We start from the raw sequence: 16,801 nt of genomic DNA on the forward strand, positions 1-16,801 counted from the left end.
CATAATCAATTGTCTGAGAACTGTCAACAGGAGACTTTATTTCATATAAAAGTTACATTGAAAGAAGAGGTTGAAAAGTCAAGTATACTTGATTTGCACACACTTGCCAAGTCTCACAGGATTCAACCACTTTAATAAATTTTTTTTATTGATAAACAGGATATACATATTAAAAGCCTCACATTGAAGCCCAATACACACATCCAACCTAGACAACAGATGTGCAAATGAATATGCAAAACAATCTCCAGAAACGCATCTCCGGATCACCACGAGGCATGTTCTGTCCCTCTGGCTGTGACAGTTCACCCCCTAATAGCTCACCCATTTCTGCAGTGCTTTAGCCCGTTTCACAAACACCCTACAGCTTTGTTCACTTGGCTGTGATTGTGTCTCGAGTAGGTCCCTTTGTGGTTTTGCATCAGCAGTGGTAGAAGCCCTGATTAGAAAAGGGTACGGAATGAAAAACAAAAGCAGATCGGCTCACAGATGAAGACTAGGAGGGAAACATAAATTCTTCTCTACGTGGGAGGCAGGCTAACAGGAGACCCTCGGACTGTCGCAGAGGGCTCCCCCGCGAGTCCCACAAAGCATGTACAGACCTGGCAAGTTTAAGGCGAGTCCCCCAGGAGGGGAGCTGTTTGCTTTCTGGCATAATTTTAAGCTCTGCACCAAGGGTCCCATTTTACTGCTGGTGACATGGGTAGAGAAACAAACAAACATGATGAAAAGAAAAAGAAAAACAAGCTGTTGCCATCCTGAATATTCTCTGCAGAGTCTGGGGCTCGTGGCCTTGTGGTCCCCTCACCTTCTCAGTGGTGCCCAGGGACCAGCACCTGTCTCTCTCTCTGGGTCTTACCGCGGCTGGGCCTGCCCTCCCCCACGCGGCCACTGTGCCACACAAGGAGAAGGCTGCCATCACATGCTCTCTTACTGAGGTGCCGCGTACACACTGCTCATTTGGCTGGAACGACAACAAAAAAACAGTTCCAAAGCCCTCACACACTCCAGGTTTTTAAGATAAAATGAAAACAGGAGGGCAACAAGGGACCACAGAGGAATGATTGTTCTTTGGATCAAGATATTCTCCAGTTTGTGATACATTCATAGTGAACCCCATGGGAGGAGGATCCCGGGGCAGCTCTCCCCACTTCCCTGAAACGTTGGTTTCTAAAAAATAGCTTGTTTGCTGCACACAGCCGTTAAATGTTCCATCAACGAAACAACACTGGCAGTTTTAAAACACACATGCACGCGCACACACACAGACACAGACACGCGCGCAGACTTGCTGCAGGGTCGATGCCTCTTCTGGGGCAGTGGGAGTGTACCTGAAGCCACCTTCACTGTTCAGTGCACAGATCTTTTGCAAATTCAGTGCAAAGTGTCCGAGCTAATGGAGACTAAAATGTACTTCTGTGCAAATGTCCCTTCTTGATCAAGGGCGTGCACTAATGAATCACAGGGCCAACAGGAACTCCCTGAAACCACTCATCGGAGAATTCTCATTCACTGGATTGACTTTTTCTTCATGATTGAAAAAAGCAGCTCAAGCACACAGGATTTTAATTAATAACCCATGTAATATCACACAGCTTCTCAGGAAATGCAATGTACTCTTAACAAAAATCCTAACTGTGCAGGAAGATAATGACATTTGGCTTCTTTGTGTGGCCACATCCCTTCATTAGTTGTACAGTGAAAACTGATGAGAACATCATCCAGTTACTGTTTTGGAAAATCTGCCATCTGTGACTGTAAATATGTAAATATATAAAATTCTGCTTGCTGCAAGCAACTGGTTTGTGTAGGTTCCACTTGCCCTATTGGTCACAGATGAGCTACTGATACCCTTTCAGACCCCAAATAAATAAATCAAGTCCGTTAAGTTCCAGCACAATGACAGGGACCTCAAACGGAGAACTCTGGGCTTCCTTTTCTGGGTCTCGTTTGCAGTTGCCTAAATCGGAAGCCAACGAAGGGATTCATCCACAGGAGCGAGGGGGGGCCCCCAAAGACAGACTTCATCCCTTCCCACCGTAGCCTCCGCTCCCAGGTCGGCTTCTCACTTTTCAGTCTCTCAATCTCCTGGAGGCAGAAAGAACAGCAAATGGCAGCAGCGCCGGAAACCCCGACACATGCAGGTGAGGCCGCACGGGAAAAACCTGACCATCCACCGCCTCTGAGAACAAGGTGTTCAGGTGGAGTGTGGGCAAACCTCCCGGGCGCCCTCCCCCACAGCCTCTCCCAGCACAGAGCCAGGCTGCAGCCGACGGGCCAGACCAACACTGGACCGCTGGGCAGCCCAGGCAGTCACACTGATGCAGAAGAGCATGGTCGCCCAGGCCAGGCGCAGCCTCTAACTCATTTACTACAAATAGTTATTGGGTGTCTGCTCCCGGCCTACAGTTTAAAGGTGTGAAGGCGATCAATTCCTGCAACTCACTCAGCTGCTCCAGGGCTGAGTCACCTAGAAACTGAGACTCTGCCTGGCTCTGCTGACTCTCAACTCGCCCTGATCCGTGAAAGCCGCACTGTGCTGGACGACAGGAGGAACAAGCACAGCGGGCCTGCACAGCTTATTGGGCTGCCCAATTATCTCCCGAGTGGATACACATGCACCTGCTGTTGACACTAGGATTTCCCACTTACTCAAGCTTCTGCCAAAGATTAAGCAAACATAGCCGAGAACGAAGCATACCGTTTCATCATTGCATATTGAGTGGATCTGCGTGCCAAACATAACTGCAGTGAACGTGAAAAACAGGAGACCCTCAAGGCACAGGAAGATCAACAGGATTACAGTGATTGGAGGTGAAAAATCACTGCACTCTGCGGACGAGAGAAAGCAGGTGTGACCGGACATTGCAGCACAAGGAAGACCACGGACCAGGATAGCCGTGTTCAGCTCACAGGAGAACCCTCACAGTGGCAGCGCCGGGGTTGGCTTCCAGAAAGAACACGCTCATTTTGCAAACGGGTACATTCACTGATCACCAAGGGGCGGAGGAGATCTGTCCTTCCAAGCAAAAACACACTACCATTTCCCGGCCAGCCATTTCCAAAGATTCCATATTACCTGAGGTTTCTATTGAGACTGTATTTGTGTATTAAAGTGCGTATTAAAATGCAACTAAAGCCTGAGAAGAAGAGAGGCACATGTACCCACATGGGAGATACACACAGGCCACTCACCTGCACCGGGGCAGGATGTCAGACCTGCCTGTGCCCCCAGGGCTGGACACTTCCTGGCCACCTTCACTGCACTCACATTCTGTCATGCAAGGAGGACTCTGAACAATGCCTAGCTAGCTAACCAGAAGAAAATAAACACCAGGTCTGGTGGGAAGGATACCAGCTTCCCTCTGTATCTGCAAAATATAAATGAGACTGTCTAGTAGAAATTACTAATCGACTAAGGACAAATGGTTATATACAGCTTCACTAGACTAGGAAAAGGGTGGTGTTAATACTTACCCATATTCTTTTCTTTAAAAAAATCAACTCCTGGCCCTGGCCGGTTGGCTCAGTGGTAGAATGTCGGCCTGGAGTGCGGAAGTCCCGGGTTCAATTCCCGGCCAGGGCACACAGGAGAGGCGCCCATCTGCTTCTCCACCCCTCCCCCTCTCCTTCCTCTCTGTCTCTCTCTTCCCCTCCTGCAGCCGAGGCTCCATTGGAGCAAAGATGGCCCGGGCGCTGGGGATGGCTCCTTGGCCTCTGCCCCAGGCGCTAGAGTGGCTCTGGTCACGACAGAGCGACGCCCTGGATGGGCAGAGCATCGCCCCCTGGTGGGCGTGCCGGGTGGATCCCAGTGGGGTGCATGCGGGAGTCTGTCTGACTGCCTCCCCATTTCCAGCTTCAGAAAAAAAAATCCAAAAAAATAAAAACAAAATAGAGAGAATGATCACCCAATACACAAGGAAACAAGATACTAAAATGAACAGGCAGAACATTCCCCAGGCAAAACAGTTCACAGCAAGTCCAAATATTGGACTTATATTAATAGTGTGAGCAATAAAAAAAAATTAAAAAAAACTCCTAAAATAACTGAGAAGCTTTCTTTCAAAACTGGAAAATACATTTCCCTTTAAAGCCTTCCCCTCTCCACCTAGCTGCCCAGCCTCCAGGAATGACACACACGAACGTACCTGTCCACTGCCCTCGGACGCAGGAAATGAACTGGAGCCCACAGAGAATCAGAGCATGGACTGAAGACAGAGCGATGTACATCTGGAACGAGGAGACACTGGTTACCACTGGTAAGCAATCACATAGTTCTAGGAGCAAAGTCCGCTTAATCTGTGTTGACTCCTCCATTTCATCTGCTAGTAAAATTAATGAGGGAAGGAGTTGTTGACATCTGCCTATCCCAGATCCTTTAAGAACTGTGTATCTGAGCCTAGCCTGTGGTGGCGCAGTGGATAAAGCATCGACCTGGAACGCTGAGGTTGCTGGTTCAAAACCCTGGGCTTGCCTTTGCTTCCTGATTTTTCCCTTTCTCTCTCACTTCTCTCTCTCTCTCTCCCCTCTCTAAAATGAATAAAATAAAATCTAAAAAAAAAAAAAGAACTGTGTATCTGAGAATCAGATGACAGTAATACACCTAAAACAACACAAGCAACACAGATTTGTCTGCTGGACTACTTCTACCAATCACAGTATGGCATTATAATTTGAATCCAGAGAAAAGGTTGAAGGGAAACAGGTCTGATGTTAGAGTAAATTTACCAGCTCCAGGTAAGATTCTAGTTAAAAAAATTTAAACTCAATTAAGTCACTACATAAATATAAATATTTCTACTTACAGTGAACAGCACAAAAAATCTCTGATTCTTTTCTCCTACACAGTTGTTCACCCACGGGCAGTGATGATCCATTTTCCGAATACATCTTTTACAAATACTAAAAAGGAGAGGTTCAATTATTAGTACTACATGCTCCGAGGGGACACAACCCCACACCATGCGTCCAATACATGAAATTGTAATGATGGTCAGAGGCCACTGAGGGGGACCTCCTGTCCTAGGGAAGGGGCCCCAGTACCTGCAGTGGTGGGCGTGCCCGGGCTGCCCTAGGGAAGGGGCTGCGGTACCTGCAGTGGTGGGCGTGCCCGGGCTGCCCTAGGGAAGGGGCCCTGGTACCTGCAGTGGTGGGCGTGCCCGGGCTGCCCTAGGGAAGGGGCCCTGGTACCTGCAGTGGTGGGCGTGCCCGGGCTGCCCTAGGGAAGGGGCCCCGGTACCTGCAGTGGTGGGCGTGCCCGGGCTGCCCTAGGGAAGGGGCCCTGGTACCTGCAGTGGTGGGCGTGCCCAGGCTGCTCTAGGGGAGGGGCCCCAGTACCTGCAGTGGTGGGCGTGCCCGGGCTGCCCTAGGGAAGGGGCCCCGGTACCTGCAGTGATGGGCGTGCCCGGGCTGCCCTAGGGAAGGACCTCGGTACCTGCAGTGGTGGGCACGCTCCGGCTTGATACAGCAGCACTTAGGGCACTTGTAGATCACTTCTCCAGGCTTCAGCTGCAAACTCTCCATATATTCTTTAGTAGCATTTCCTTTGGGTACTGCCCCCTACAGTTTAATAAAGTATGCTTAGTTAGGGAGAAGAAAAGATTACGAACAATCAAATGTGGGAATTATCAGTCTTAGACTTTATATATCATAAAATAATTAGTAATGCTGTGGTTGCCACTTAAAGCATATTAATATGAAAAATAACTATTACCCAAGCAGGACAAGAAGTTTTTTCTTGTATGAAAAATAACATGCATTAAAATGAACTCAAAATGGCCCTGGCCGGGTGGCTTAGTGGATAAAGTATGGTCACGGCCCTCCCAGGTCATGGGTTCCATCCCTGGTCAGGGCACGTACAAGAAGCAATAAATAAGTGCACAACTAAATACAACTAAGCAGAGCAATGACTTGATGTTTCTCTCTCCTCTTTTTCTCTTTTCCTCTCTCTCCTTCCCTTCTTCCCTCCCTCCCTTTTCCTCTCTCTCAAAATCAGTGGAAAAACAAAAAATAAAATAAACTCAAAATAAATACCTTATTATCCTTCATAAACTGGTAGGTCACATGAGGTTTTCTGAGCTAATGCAAGTTACACCAGAGGCAAGGTTTGTTTGTGAAGCCATTCCAACTCAAGGGCAGCTGACTGCCACCCCCGCCCTGCCACCCCATTCTGTGGGCAGGGCTGGCCTGATAACGCTGTCCACAGTTTCCTATTAGCTGCTCTAGGAGAACACTGAACAAAGCAATCTCACAAGGACTTGACTTGTGTTTTTATAGGCCAACCTAATCAAGAGCACTCACACTCAAACCTGGGAGGTGTGGTGCCCAGTAACGGACCCAACTCTGCACCTGGCTTCGGGGTCAGGGCTGCAGAGTGCACTGCATGTGCCCCAAGTGCCAGGGGAGCGACGGGAAGAGCAGTTAGGGAAATGTGAGCTGATGGCAAGAGGCAGCCCGCCAGGGGCCCCTTCACAGAACCATGTGGGTTGGAGGCCAGACTCAGGGCAGCGAGGCCTATGCAGCAGGCAGTGGCGGCCTGAGCCAGCCGCAACAGGGAAGGCCTGATCCCTGGGCAGTAGAGAGAGGCATGAGAAGCACCTCTGGAAGATGATTCCGGGCACAGTGCAGGCTGGACTAAGATGAGCGACCTGACTAGCGTAGATGGGGACGGTGGGTGGGGGGCCTTCTAAATGTCTCAACGTAGGGAACAAGGTCTGTGTCCCACTTCCTAGCCCCTTGGAGCCTGTGCTTCATGCAGAAATGCACCTCTCTGGAGGATGAGCCCCGCTGAGCCATGCGAGCATCAGGCCAGCAGTACAGTGAGGAAGGGAAGGGCGGGAGCTAATGGCTCTGGGAGACTGAGGAGGTGGAGCGAACGGGGACAGTGAGGGACTCTGCTGACCAGAAGGGCAGCGCTGGAGCTCCTTGCAGCCCGGATGCGCAGGCTGGATACCTGAGCCACATCCAAACTCGGGCAGGGCGGGTGCTGACACCCCAGTTTGAAGAAGTGCAGCAGGTGAGCATGCCTGGAGACTGAGGACCCTGGGCTCCACAGCTCCAGTGAGCCAGACCTGGAGGCCCATCGGGGCAGGAAGGCTGGCCTCCAGGGGGTGCCCTGGGGAAGTGGGACAGGGGGCACTGCGGGCAAAGTGTCAATGTCCCCTCCTACCACCCTCCAATACAGCTGACTGCCCCCTGAACAAGTACCGTCAGTTTAGTTTCACGGTCCTAACGAGAAGTTGCTCTGGTCAGGTCCCAGGGTTTTCTAACACTCCCACTGTCTCCTTAAAGAAGGTGAAAAAGTTAAGGGTTTAAACTCTTTTTGAAAATTTAAATCAGAATGTTCAGTGCAATATTTTACTAAATTTACATACCACAATTTGGATTCTTTCAAGTTTCCTCCAGCAATCCAGGAGTCTTAACACTGTTCTAATTTTATAAAATATCATAATAGTGTATATTCGCTCCTGGTGACAGTTCAACATCGCAAATTTCCATAATATGAGGAAATGAACAAGATTTAAAATTCCACCCACCTTAATTTTTGTAAGACACACGTGCTTTTCTAAATGTCTTTTTAAATTTTCCCATTGACTTGAGAGAGAAGGGGGCGGAAGGAGAAAGAGAGAGAGAGAAGTATCAACTCATTGTTCCACATAGTTGTTCCATTTAGTTGTGTACTCATTGGTTGCTTCTCATACAAGCCCTGACCGGGGATCGAACCCACACCCTTGGTGCACCAGGACGTTTTATCTACTGAGCAACGCAGCAAGGGCAACGCATGTACTTTTCCATAGTAAAAACAAATGTGATAAAAGAAATACCCTTTGAAAAGCAAAACACCCTAACACTACCCATCTGTTTTAGAAAACTGCTTATGATTTTTACTGAAGAAAGCCGTGTATCCCAAGGGGATAGCAAACAATCGCTATGTGACATTTAGTGCATGGAGACTTGTGCCTAGTGTTAAGGCATCTTCTGCTTTCAGACATTCCTCTGGCTGCTCAGAACCCTGGGCAGTCAGGGAAGCTGCTCATGGCCCTGTCTTATCGGGGCTTTGAGAGGACTTTCCTGAGGCCCCCCAGCCAACGACCTACACTTGGACTGGAGTCTTTCGCGGTGTGCTTCTGCAGACCAGACACCAAGCGGAGGGCTGGTCCCTGTGCTGGGCTCATCCCACCAGCAGGCCGCTCCGTTCACAGTCAACTCCCTGCTCAGCACCCAGGGTCTTGCCACATCACATCTGGAGAAGCGCCCGTTACCTCGGCACCAGTGGGATCCACTGTTCATTCCAATAAAAGGAGCCTCCTGAACAGCTGAGGCATAGCCCTCAAGCTCAAATTCGTACTACACTCATTTTCAAGGGCTATTTCTTCTAAAACGTGTCCTGCATATTTCAAACTTGTCTCTCTAGGACTGTGATCCCGGCACCAGGTCACAGCCATGCCTCGGGCGGCTTCCTACCCTAACCCTTCCTACCACTGCTCCCCTTATGCACAAAGTTCTCCTAAAGGCTTTTCTATTTATTGCCGCCTCTTCCAGCACTCTACCTCACCTCGCCCCCTGCCCTCACTCACCTCTAATCCACCACCGATAAGGAAACCAGGTGCCCATGCTTTAGGAAAATGCCCTCAACCACATCACACATACAGGGAAGTTATGCTTCGTAAGGAACATGTTCTTTCTTTTCCTCTCATATCTTTTCAACTTGACCCCCCAATTCTGTCATGCATTCTGGATCCCCCGGACCTAACCAAGGGGGAGTTAAGCATGGGCTTTCCCCTAGATCTCCCTACGCACGGAAAACACAAGGGGTGAGGAGCACAGTAAATACGCACAGGCTGTAAGCTGGAACCTCCAGAGTGGGAGGAAAAGACCGTGCTACAAGACAAAGACCGTGTTTCTTCACTTCTAAAAATCCCAAGGGAAAAAGAGAGAGAGAGAGAGAGAGAGAGAGAGAAAGGAACCATAGAGATTAAAAGAGATACAAGAGACATGTCAAAACCAAACGCAAAATACAGACCTTTTTTGGATCCTATTCAAACAAAGAAGAATGTGAACTGAGACAAGTGAGGAAATCCGAACTCGAGCTGGATAGCAGTAAGAAATCCTTCAGTTCTTCACAGGAGCTACTGGCATTGAGGCTACACTTTAATAAAGCAGAGCCCTTACTCTTTAAAGATACACCAAAAACACTGCTCACAAAAATTAGGAGATATTTTATTGCTTCATACTCATTTTGAAATATCTCCTAATTTTTGTGAGAAGTATATTTACAAATGAAGTTTTACAGTGTCTGAGATTCACTTCCAAATACTCTGGGGAGGAGAAGAGGGAGTTAAGTGAGGGCATCGCAGATGCAAGACTGACTGTGAGGTGGTAACTGAAGTTCGTGGAGCTATTTTCTCTCTATTTCTCTGTATGTTTGAAATGTCTATAGGAATTTAGCAAGAAGCAGGGGCACTGGAGATAGATAAATCTTGTTCGAGTCCCAGCTTTGCGTCTCACTTTGTGTGGGGCCTCATTTTCAGATGTGGATTTATTCCACCCTGGGTGCTGAAGGGTTAATGAAAGAACACCTTTGTTGGGGCAAATGGCAAATGTCTGCTGAGAAGGCTGATGTTCATTAAAAAAGGCTTTAAAAAGGGATTCAAGACAGCAGGCTCTGGGTGAGGGGCAGTGGGTGGTCCTTTGTAATCGCTCCGTGTCCCTCCACAATTTTAAGTTCTCAGTATTTCCAAGCATTAAGATTGGTGAAGTCTCATCTTTCAATAGTCGGCTGTTGCTTTATAATCAGATCTCCGCTCCATCAAATGTCATGGACCTCATCTTCCTCCCTGCTTCTTATTCATAGTACCAAGTACTTTTCTCAAATAACAAACCAAAGCCAATTCTAACAAAGACTGACTAGGTCCTATTGGTTTAGCAGAATGACATGAAGTCCCAGTGGGGTATCTGCCCCGCCCTAGGGTGGCATGATGGTTCTAACTGAGCCCACTCTGGACACTGGGATGGTAAAGCCATGCTGCTCTGCAGAGAATAGGAAGCAAACTCTCCGGTGAGAGGACAAAGAGGGGACATCTGACCCTGCTGGACCACACAGTCTCCCTTCAGGAATGTGGATCTGGAACTTACCAATTCCAACTCCAGTTCTGTGGGGCTCCCCTTCTTCACTAGGTACAGGGAGAGCCAGGACAGAATACCCAACGGACAGAGAAAGCCAGAGGGGCTTGTCCACCTCCCCGCTCAGCCTGCCTCTCTAACAGGTTCACATCCAGGTTTTACAGCCAGCCAGGTGCTTGGCAGGATTCTTGCCATTAGGTTCCTCAGTTTTATTTACACCAACTCCCAATGGTTTCTGTAACTTACCACCTGAGTCCTGGTGTGGCCAGGCGGACATAGTGACGTCCATACGGACATAGGACTTAAACAGACAGTTCGCCAAAGACACAGGAATAGCCAAGAAGCACATGATGCTCAGCATCATCAGTCATTAGGGAAATGCCCATCAAAACCACAGTGAAATACCACTGCATACCCCTCAGGGTGGCTCTAACAACAAAGGGGAACAATGACTTGAGGATGCAGAGAAACTGGACCCTCATGCACTGCTGGGGGGAATGTAAACTGGGGCAGCTGCTGTGAAAAACAGTCTGGCGGTTCCTCAAAAAGTCCAATGTAGAATGACCGTGTGACCCGCAATTTCACTCCTGGGTAGATGCCAGAGAGAAGTGAAACACAGGTCCGCAAAAATGCTCGTACAACATGTTCACGGCAGCCATCCTGTAACAGCCAAAAGTGGAAACAACCCAGATGTCCGTCAACTGACGATGTCTAATAAACAAAACAGTTCTGTCCAACAACAGAACGTTACTCAGCCGTAATAGTGGGTGAGACACTGATACAACATGAACCCTGAAAACCCTGTGCAGGGGGAAGGAAGCCAGACATTAAAGGCCACGTGTTGTATGATTACATTTCCATGATTCCAAAATAGGCGAAAAACAGAAAGTAGACTAGTGGTTGCCCAGGGCTCGAGGAAATGGGGGCCTGGGCAGTGACAGCTAGGGGTGCAGGGTTATTTAGGGGGGGAAGAAATGTTCTAAAATTGACTGTAGTGATGGCAGCACGACTCCGTGAATGCATTAAAAATCACTGAACTAGCCCTGGCCGGTTGGCTCAGCGGTAGAGCGTCGGCCTAGCGTGCGGAGGACCCGGGTTCGATTCCCGGCCAGGGCACACAGGAGAAGCGCCCATTTGCTTCTCCACCCCTCTGCCACGCTTTCCTCTCTGTCTCTCTCTTCCCCTCCCGCAGCCAAGGCTCCATTGGAGCAAAGATGGCCCGGGCGCTGGGGATGGCTCTGTGGCCTCTGCCTCAGGCGCTAGAGTGGCTCTGGTCGCAACATGGCGACGCCCAGGATGGGCAGAGCATCGCCCCCTGGTGGGCAGAGCGTCGCCCCTGGTGGGCGTGCTGGGTGGATCCCGGTCGGGCGCATGCGGGAGTCTGTCTGACTGTCTCTCCCTGTTTCTAGCTTCAGAAAAATGAAAAAAAAAAAAAAAAAAAAAAATCACTGAACTATATACTCTAAAAAGATTTGGGGTTTTTTTTGTATTTTTCTTAAGTTGGAAACGGGGAGGCAGACAGACAGACTCACGCATGCGCCTGACTGGGATCCACCCGGCACGCCCACCAGGGGGCGATGCTCTGCCCATCTGGGGCGTCGCTCTATTGCAACCAGAGCCATTCTAGCGCCTGAGGCAGAGGCCACAGAGCCATCCTCAGCGCCCAGGCCAACTTTGCTCCAGTGGAGCCTTGGCTGCAGGAGGGGAAGAAAGAGACAGAGAGGAAAGAGAAGGGGAGGGGTAGAGAAGCAGATGGGTGCTTCTCCTGTGTGCCCTGGCCGGAAATCGAACCCGGGACTTTCAAACGCCATGCCGACACTCTACTGCTGAACCAACCGGTCAGGGCTTGAAAGAATCTTTTTCAAACTCAACCCCACACTGAGCACAAGCACCCAGGTAGGTACACGTGCAGCATGGCACCGCTGACGGGGAGTCTCCCCACTGGGCCCACAGGCTGCCCTACTCGGGGCTCTGGCTGAGCCTGGAAGCCACTGTCTGGAGGTGACTTCTGGCTGAGCTGCAAGGACCTGTATGCTGTGCCTACCAGAGGACGTCCAAAATCTCACAGAACCAACCTTATACCCAGCATGGAGGTTCTGAATCCAGGGGCCTTCAAGACATCAGGGAGTAAAGGCCATTCACTGTGTGAGACCTGGCCCCTCTTTATTCTCAGGGAAACGCTCTAAAGGTGAGCCCAGTATAACGCCCTTGTTCTCACACACCTGTCAGCTCTCTCACTGGGCATCGAACCTGATCTCTATCCAGCCATCACTTCCTTCCAAGTCACAACCCACACCCAGCGGAGCCAGTAATTAGGAGTTCTTCCCCTCTCCTCCCAGACAGGCTGAACCTTCACCTTTTACAAGCTTGAATGAGATGCTTGCTTCAGATTTCAGCTGAGACTTAAAAAACAAGCGAATTGCAAAGCTAGAAAGAACTTAGAGATAATAGATAACCTTTAGCCCAAAGAAATTCAATTAGTTGCTTATGGTCAAATGGTAACTGTAAAGATTAGTACAGCGGTGGAATCTAGCTCCCTGGTCTCAACTTCCAGTCCATCCCTAGAGAAACAAAATATTTAAACTAGGAGGGGTTTTAAAATTTATTTAGTACAATCTCTTTATTTGAATAAACAGCCCAATGGGAATATTTTCCATTAATATACTATAATATCACTTCTATTTAAGCAATGCTCATTCTCCAGTGAGAAATGCTACTAACCCATATCCAGGAATTAATAAAAACCTGAGGTTATAGGAGCAAGAGGCCCTCACCACACAGGCTATGATGTTACACTCGACCAGACACAGGAGAGAAATCTAGCTGAAGAGCGAGTACTCACGGGGTCGGTGAGCATGGTTCTCAGGTGAGATGACAGGGCAAGCACCGCTAAGCAGTTAAAAATGACTCCATTGACCACGGAGTACCAGAAGTCTTTGGAAGGCAGCAGCATGACAAACGTCACCACAAAGTCTGCATAGACGACCAGAAGCCACGTCATGACAGCGCAGATCATGCCGCAGCCGTCATGGATGAACCAGACCCTGTCTGCCACGTCAGCCTCGGAGGAAGTGGAGGACGAAGAGTCATAATTGTCATTTTCAGCCAGGAGAGGATGGTGTTCGAGATCACGGAGCCGGTGTCCTGAGGACGGCATGATTCCCCGATGCACCCTGGAGGGGATTGGACACAGAGCTGGTGAGGCTCCGGGGGGACACATTAGGGCTAGCCATAGCCACAGGTGGACAAAGAACAAGCTAGATGCAGAACCACAGTACCCAGGTTCCCATGAGGCTCGGGGTGGATATGAGACTTCGGCCATGGCTGCCATCCACGCCTACAAGTCCTGTGCCACCTGACCAGTCTGTGCTGGATGCACAGTTGACCCTACAGCTCTCAGACAGGACCACCCGCCTGACGGAAGGGGGATGAATAAATGACTATTTCTCTACTCACTTACTGGCCCGCTGAACACTGAACTCATCACGCTTACCTGGGCTTTTTCAGTGTGATTCTCAGTACTTTCATTTCTCCCTCATTTTAACTCTGATAACAGTGATCATATTTTGGAGGCAGTCTCCTATTTTTAGCTCTGTCTTCTTCAATTCTTTCTAGAATGCTCTTCCTCTCTATTTTAATCTTTTCACATTTCTTTCATCTATTAATCCATTCTTTTAACACCTTTCCTATATTTCCTACAGTCCCCAATACCGGAGATCATACAGGATCCAACGAAACGAAAGAGGAACTTGCACTTTTCCTAGCAACTTGTTCTACTGCTACTTTAAATGTATGACCTTCTCTTACTGGTGTTTGATACACGTAAGAGCAGTGATGTTCGTGATAAATAAAAACAAGGGAGATAGCCAGAGTTCATCTGGCCTTAGCATTCATACAAGGGATAGAAAAACACTGACAGTCTTTTCTCCCAGGGTGCTTTTTCAGCGCAAGTGCACTGCTCACCTCTCAGACAGGCACAGAGCACGAGCCCCTCCCCGACGTGAAGGAGCAGAGAGGAGAATGTGGCTCCTCGAGTCAGGTCTGCTATGAGTGAGGCCCAGCAGTCTTTCGAATCTGGGCGTTCCATTTATTGTTTGTTTGTTTTTTTCCTTAAATGCAACTAGAGCATATTAATTATGAAAACATTTAATGAATGAATGAACCTGTAGATGAGAGTTCATTCTACCAATATTTTGCAAAATTCCCTTTCGATCTAAAAATATTGACTAGCCCTGGCCGGGTAGATCAGCAGCATCCCGAAATGCCAAGGCTTCAGGTTTGATCCCTGGTCAGGGCACATACAGGAAGCAACCAATGAATGTATAACTAAGTAGAGCAATAAATGAATACTTCTCTCTCCTTTCCTCTCTCTGTCTCTCTAAAAACAATCAATTAAAAAATATATATCGACTGGCCCTGGCCGGTTGGCTCAGCGGTAGAGCATCGGCCTGGCGTGCGGGGGACCCGGATTCGATTCCCGGCCAGGGCACATAGGAGAAGCGCCCATTTGCTTCTCCACCCCCCCCCCCCTTCCTCTCTGTCTCTCTCTTCCCCTCCCACAGCCGAGGTTCCATTGGAGCAAAGATGGCCCGGGCACTGGGGATGGCTCCTTGGCCTCTGCCCCAGGCGCTAGAGTGGCTCTGGTCGCGGCAGAGCGACGCCCCGGAGGGGCAGAGCATCGCCCCCTGGTGGGCAGAGCGTTGCCCCTGGTGGGCGTGCCGGGTGGATCCCGGTTGGCGCATGCGGGAGTCTGTCTGACTGTCTCTCCCCGTTTCCAGCTTCAGGGGAAAAAAAAAAAAATCTCTCTCTCTCTCTCTCTCTCTCTCGACTGGTACAAGAGAGAAATAAAACTGTTCCCCATAGTCAGTAAAATAACCCTGCTCTTAGATTAGACAAAAAATAGCTTCAAGTTTTTTAAGTTACAGAGAAGAAACTAAAGGTGAGAATTGGGCAGACCTCAGCCAGCCATTCTTCCAGCCAGCACTTATGGACCCGGCATCATCCAGATGTGCCTGCCCACCTGCCCCTGCAAACCCCTCTACTGAGTCCATCCCCGCTCCACTGTCCACCCTGAGGGCCCAACACTTCCCTCTTCTGGGCAAGTCATCCCGAGAAGACAGTTCTCCTTCCTCTGAGCAGCGCTTTGAAAAGGTTTCTGAAATCAGACATGAGTCTGAAAGGAGAGAAAAAACTGAGTCTGCCCATGCCACTGGAAAGCCTGATTTTGTCAGGCGGCCGACACAGTATCTGGAAGCTTCACTCCTTCCCTGACTCTCAGGGCATGCTCGTCAGTTCCACGAGAGCGTCGTGTCTTCCCTCCCTGACTGTCAGCCCCTCACGTGGAGGGTCTGGTTCCTCTCTCCCTGTGCTCCCTTTCGGTGCCTGCATGCCAGAGGCAGGTACATGTCTGTTTATAGGCAGATACAACAAGAAATTGTACCTTTCTCCAACACGAATGGTTTCCTAGTGATAGCCATAAAAGTCTCTTAGTAAATCATCACTGTATATCAAGACCTCAAGAAATTGTACCTTTCTCCAACACGAATGGTTTCCTAGTGATAGCCATAAAAGTCTCTTAGTAAATCATCACTGTATATCAAGACCTCAAGCTGAAAAATTCTTCCAATCAGACCCCTTTGCTTTCTGGAGACTCCTCAAGTAGAACGCTTTCTATGAGAAACAGATGCTTGCTTGCTGGGCAGTAAGATAATATGCTGTACAGCCACATGGCCAGAGACAGACTTGCACCTTATCAGAGTACAGCGTTTGTGCAGTCTGAGCTCTATCCAAAAATCAGGACGAAATGGCTTCTAAAGGCACACATGTGAACAGCTAAGCCCGGTCAGCTTAACCACCAGTGGAGGTCCTGGTGAGAACTGCAGAGCACGCAGAGGCAGCCATGCTGGTATGCCCCTGCTGGGAGTGCCGACGCCAGGAAAACACCCACAAGGACACCAAACACTGGCGTGGCAGGACATTCCTAGAAGGGCATATTAGGATGCTGGTGCCTAATGCTCATGTGTCTTAGAGCCAAATTTGTTAAATCCACTAGAAGACAAAAGGGAAAACAATCTGATACCCAGAAGTGACTATTTTCAAGAAAGTAATCAATGGATGCTGGCTGTGTTCAGTTATCTGTCATAAACTACAAAAGCATTCTTCTGAGTCACTATATTTACACGTCATTACTGCAACAGGAAGGCAGGGGAGGAAATGAAGAAATAATTCCTTTGCATTGAATTAATCTAAAAATACTGGGAACATGAGAGCAGTGGTTCAGTGGTTTGCGATGCAAAACTAAAACACACACACTGGTTACGGTAAGGCTGCAATCTTATTCTACACTAAATACCCAAACTGCTATTGATTTAATACTGCTGAAGATCATTTCTGGGAGGAACCTGAAAGCACGATGCATTGACTGATGGTCAAGCAAATGTCGCATCATCATTTTCCTACTTTTATGGCCAATTTAATGGGATTTTGTCTACACTCCTGAACCTAAGCTGCTTGTACGTATGTTATATAAAGCCTGGTTTCCCAGAACACAAAAGCTACACTGCAGATCTCCATTATTTAAGTGACAACCATATAAGCAACGACTATCCATTACATTTATCCTGAGCATTCACTTCATCTTATAATACTTGCTAAGAACTTATCAGTTCACTTCCTGGAT

At 48.8% G+C, this 16,801-nt stretch overlaps 1 protein-coding gene across 1 annotated transcript in view; it reads right to left on the bottom strand.

Annotated features, from left to right (window-relative positions):
- Positions 1–9: 9 nt before the first annotated feature.
- Positions 10–16,801, bottom strand: part of ZDHHC7 (zinc finger DHHC-type palmitoyltransferase 7) — a 32,903-nt gene continuing 16,111 nt past the window's right edge. Inside the window, exons 3-8 of the mRNA XM_066242933.1 lie at positions 12,965–13,295; positions 5,435–5,559; positions 4,806–4,902; positions 4,149–4,230; positions 2,702–2,832; positions 10–2,088 (exon numbers count right to left, since the gene is read on the bottom strand). Of these exons, the coding sequence (XP_066099030.1) occupies positions 1,912–2,088; positions 2,702–2,832; positions 4,149–4,230; positions 4,806–4,902; positions 5,435–5,559; positions 12,965–13,279 (927 nt within the window). The 5' untranslated portion in view covers positions 13,280–13,295 and the 3' untranslated portion in view covers positions 10–1,911. The remainder of the gene's footprint in view (positions 2,089–2,701; positions 2,833–4,148; positions 4,231–4,805; positions 4,903–5,434; positions 5,560–12,964; positions 13,296–16,801) is intronic.

Source organism: Saccopteryx bilineata, chromosome 9, assembly GCF_036850765.1.
Source record: "Saccopteryx bilineata isolate mSacBil1 chromosome 9, mSacBil1_pri_phased_curated, whole genome shotgun sequence".
NCBI classification, from domain to species: Eukaryota; Metazoa; Chordata; class Mammalia; order Chiroptera; family Emballonuridae; genus Saccopteryx; species Saccopteryx bilineata.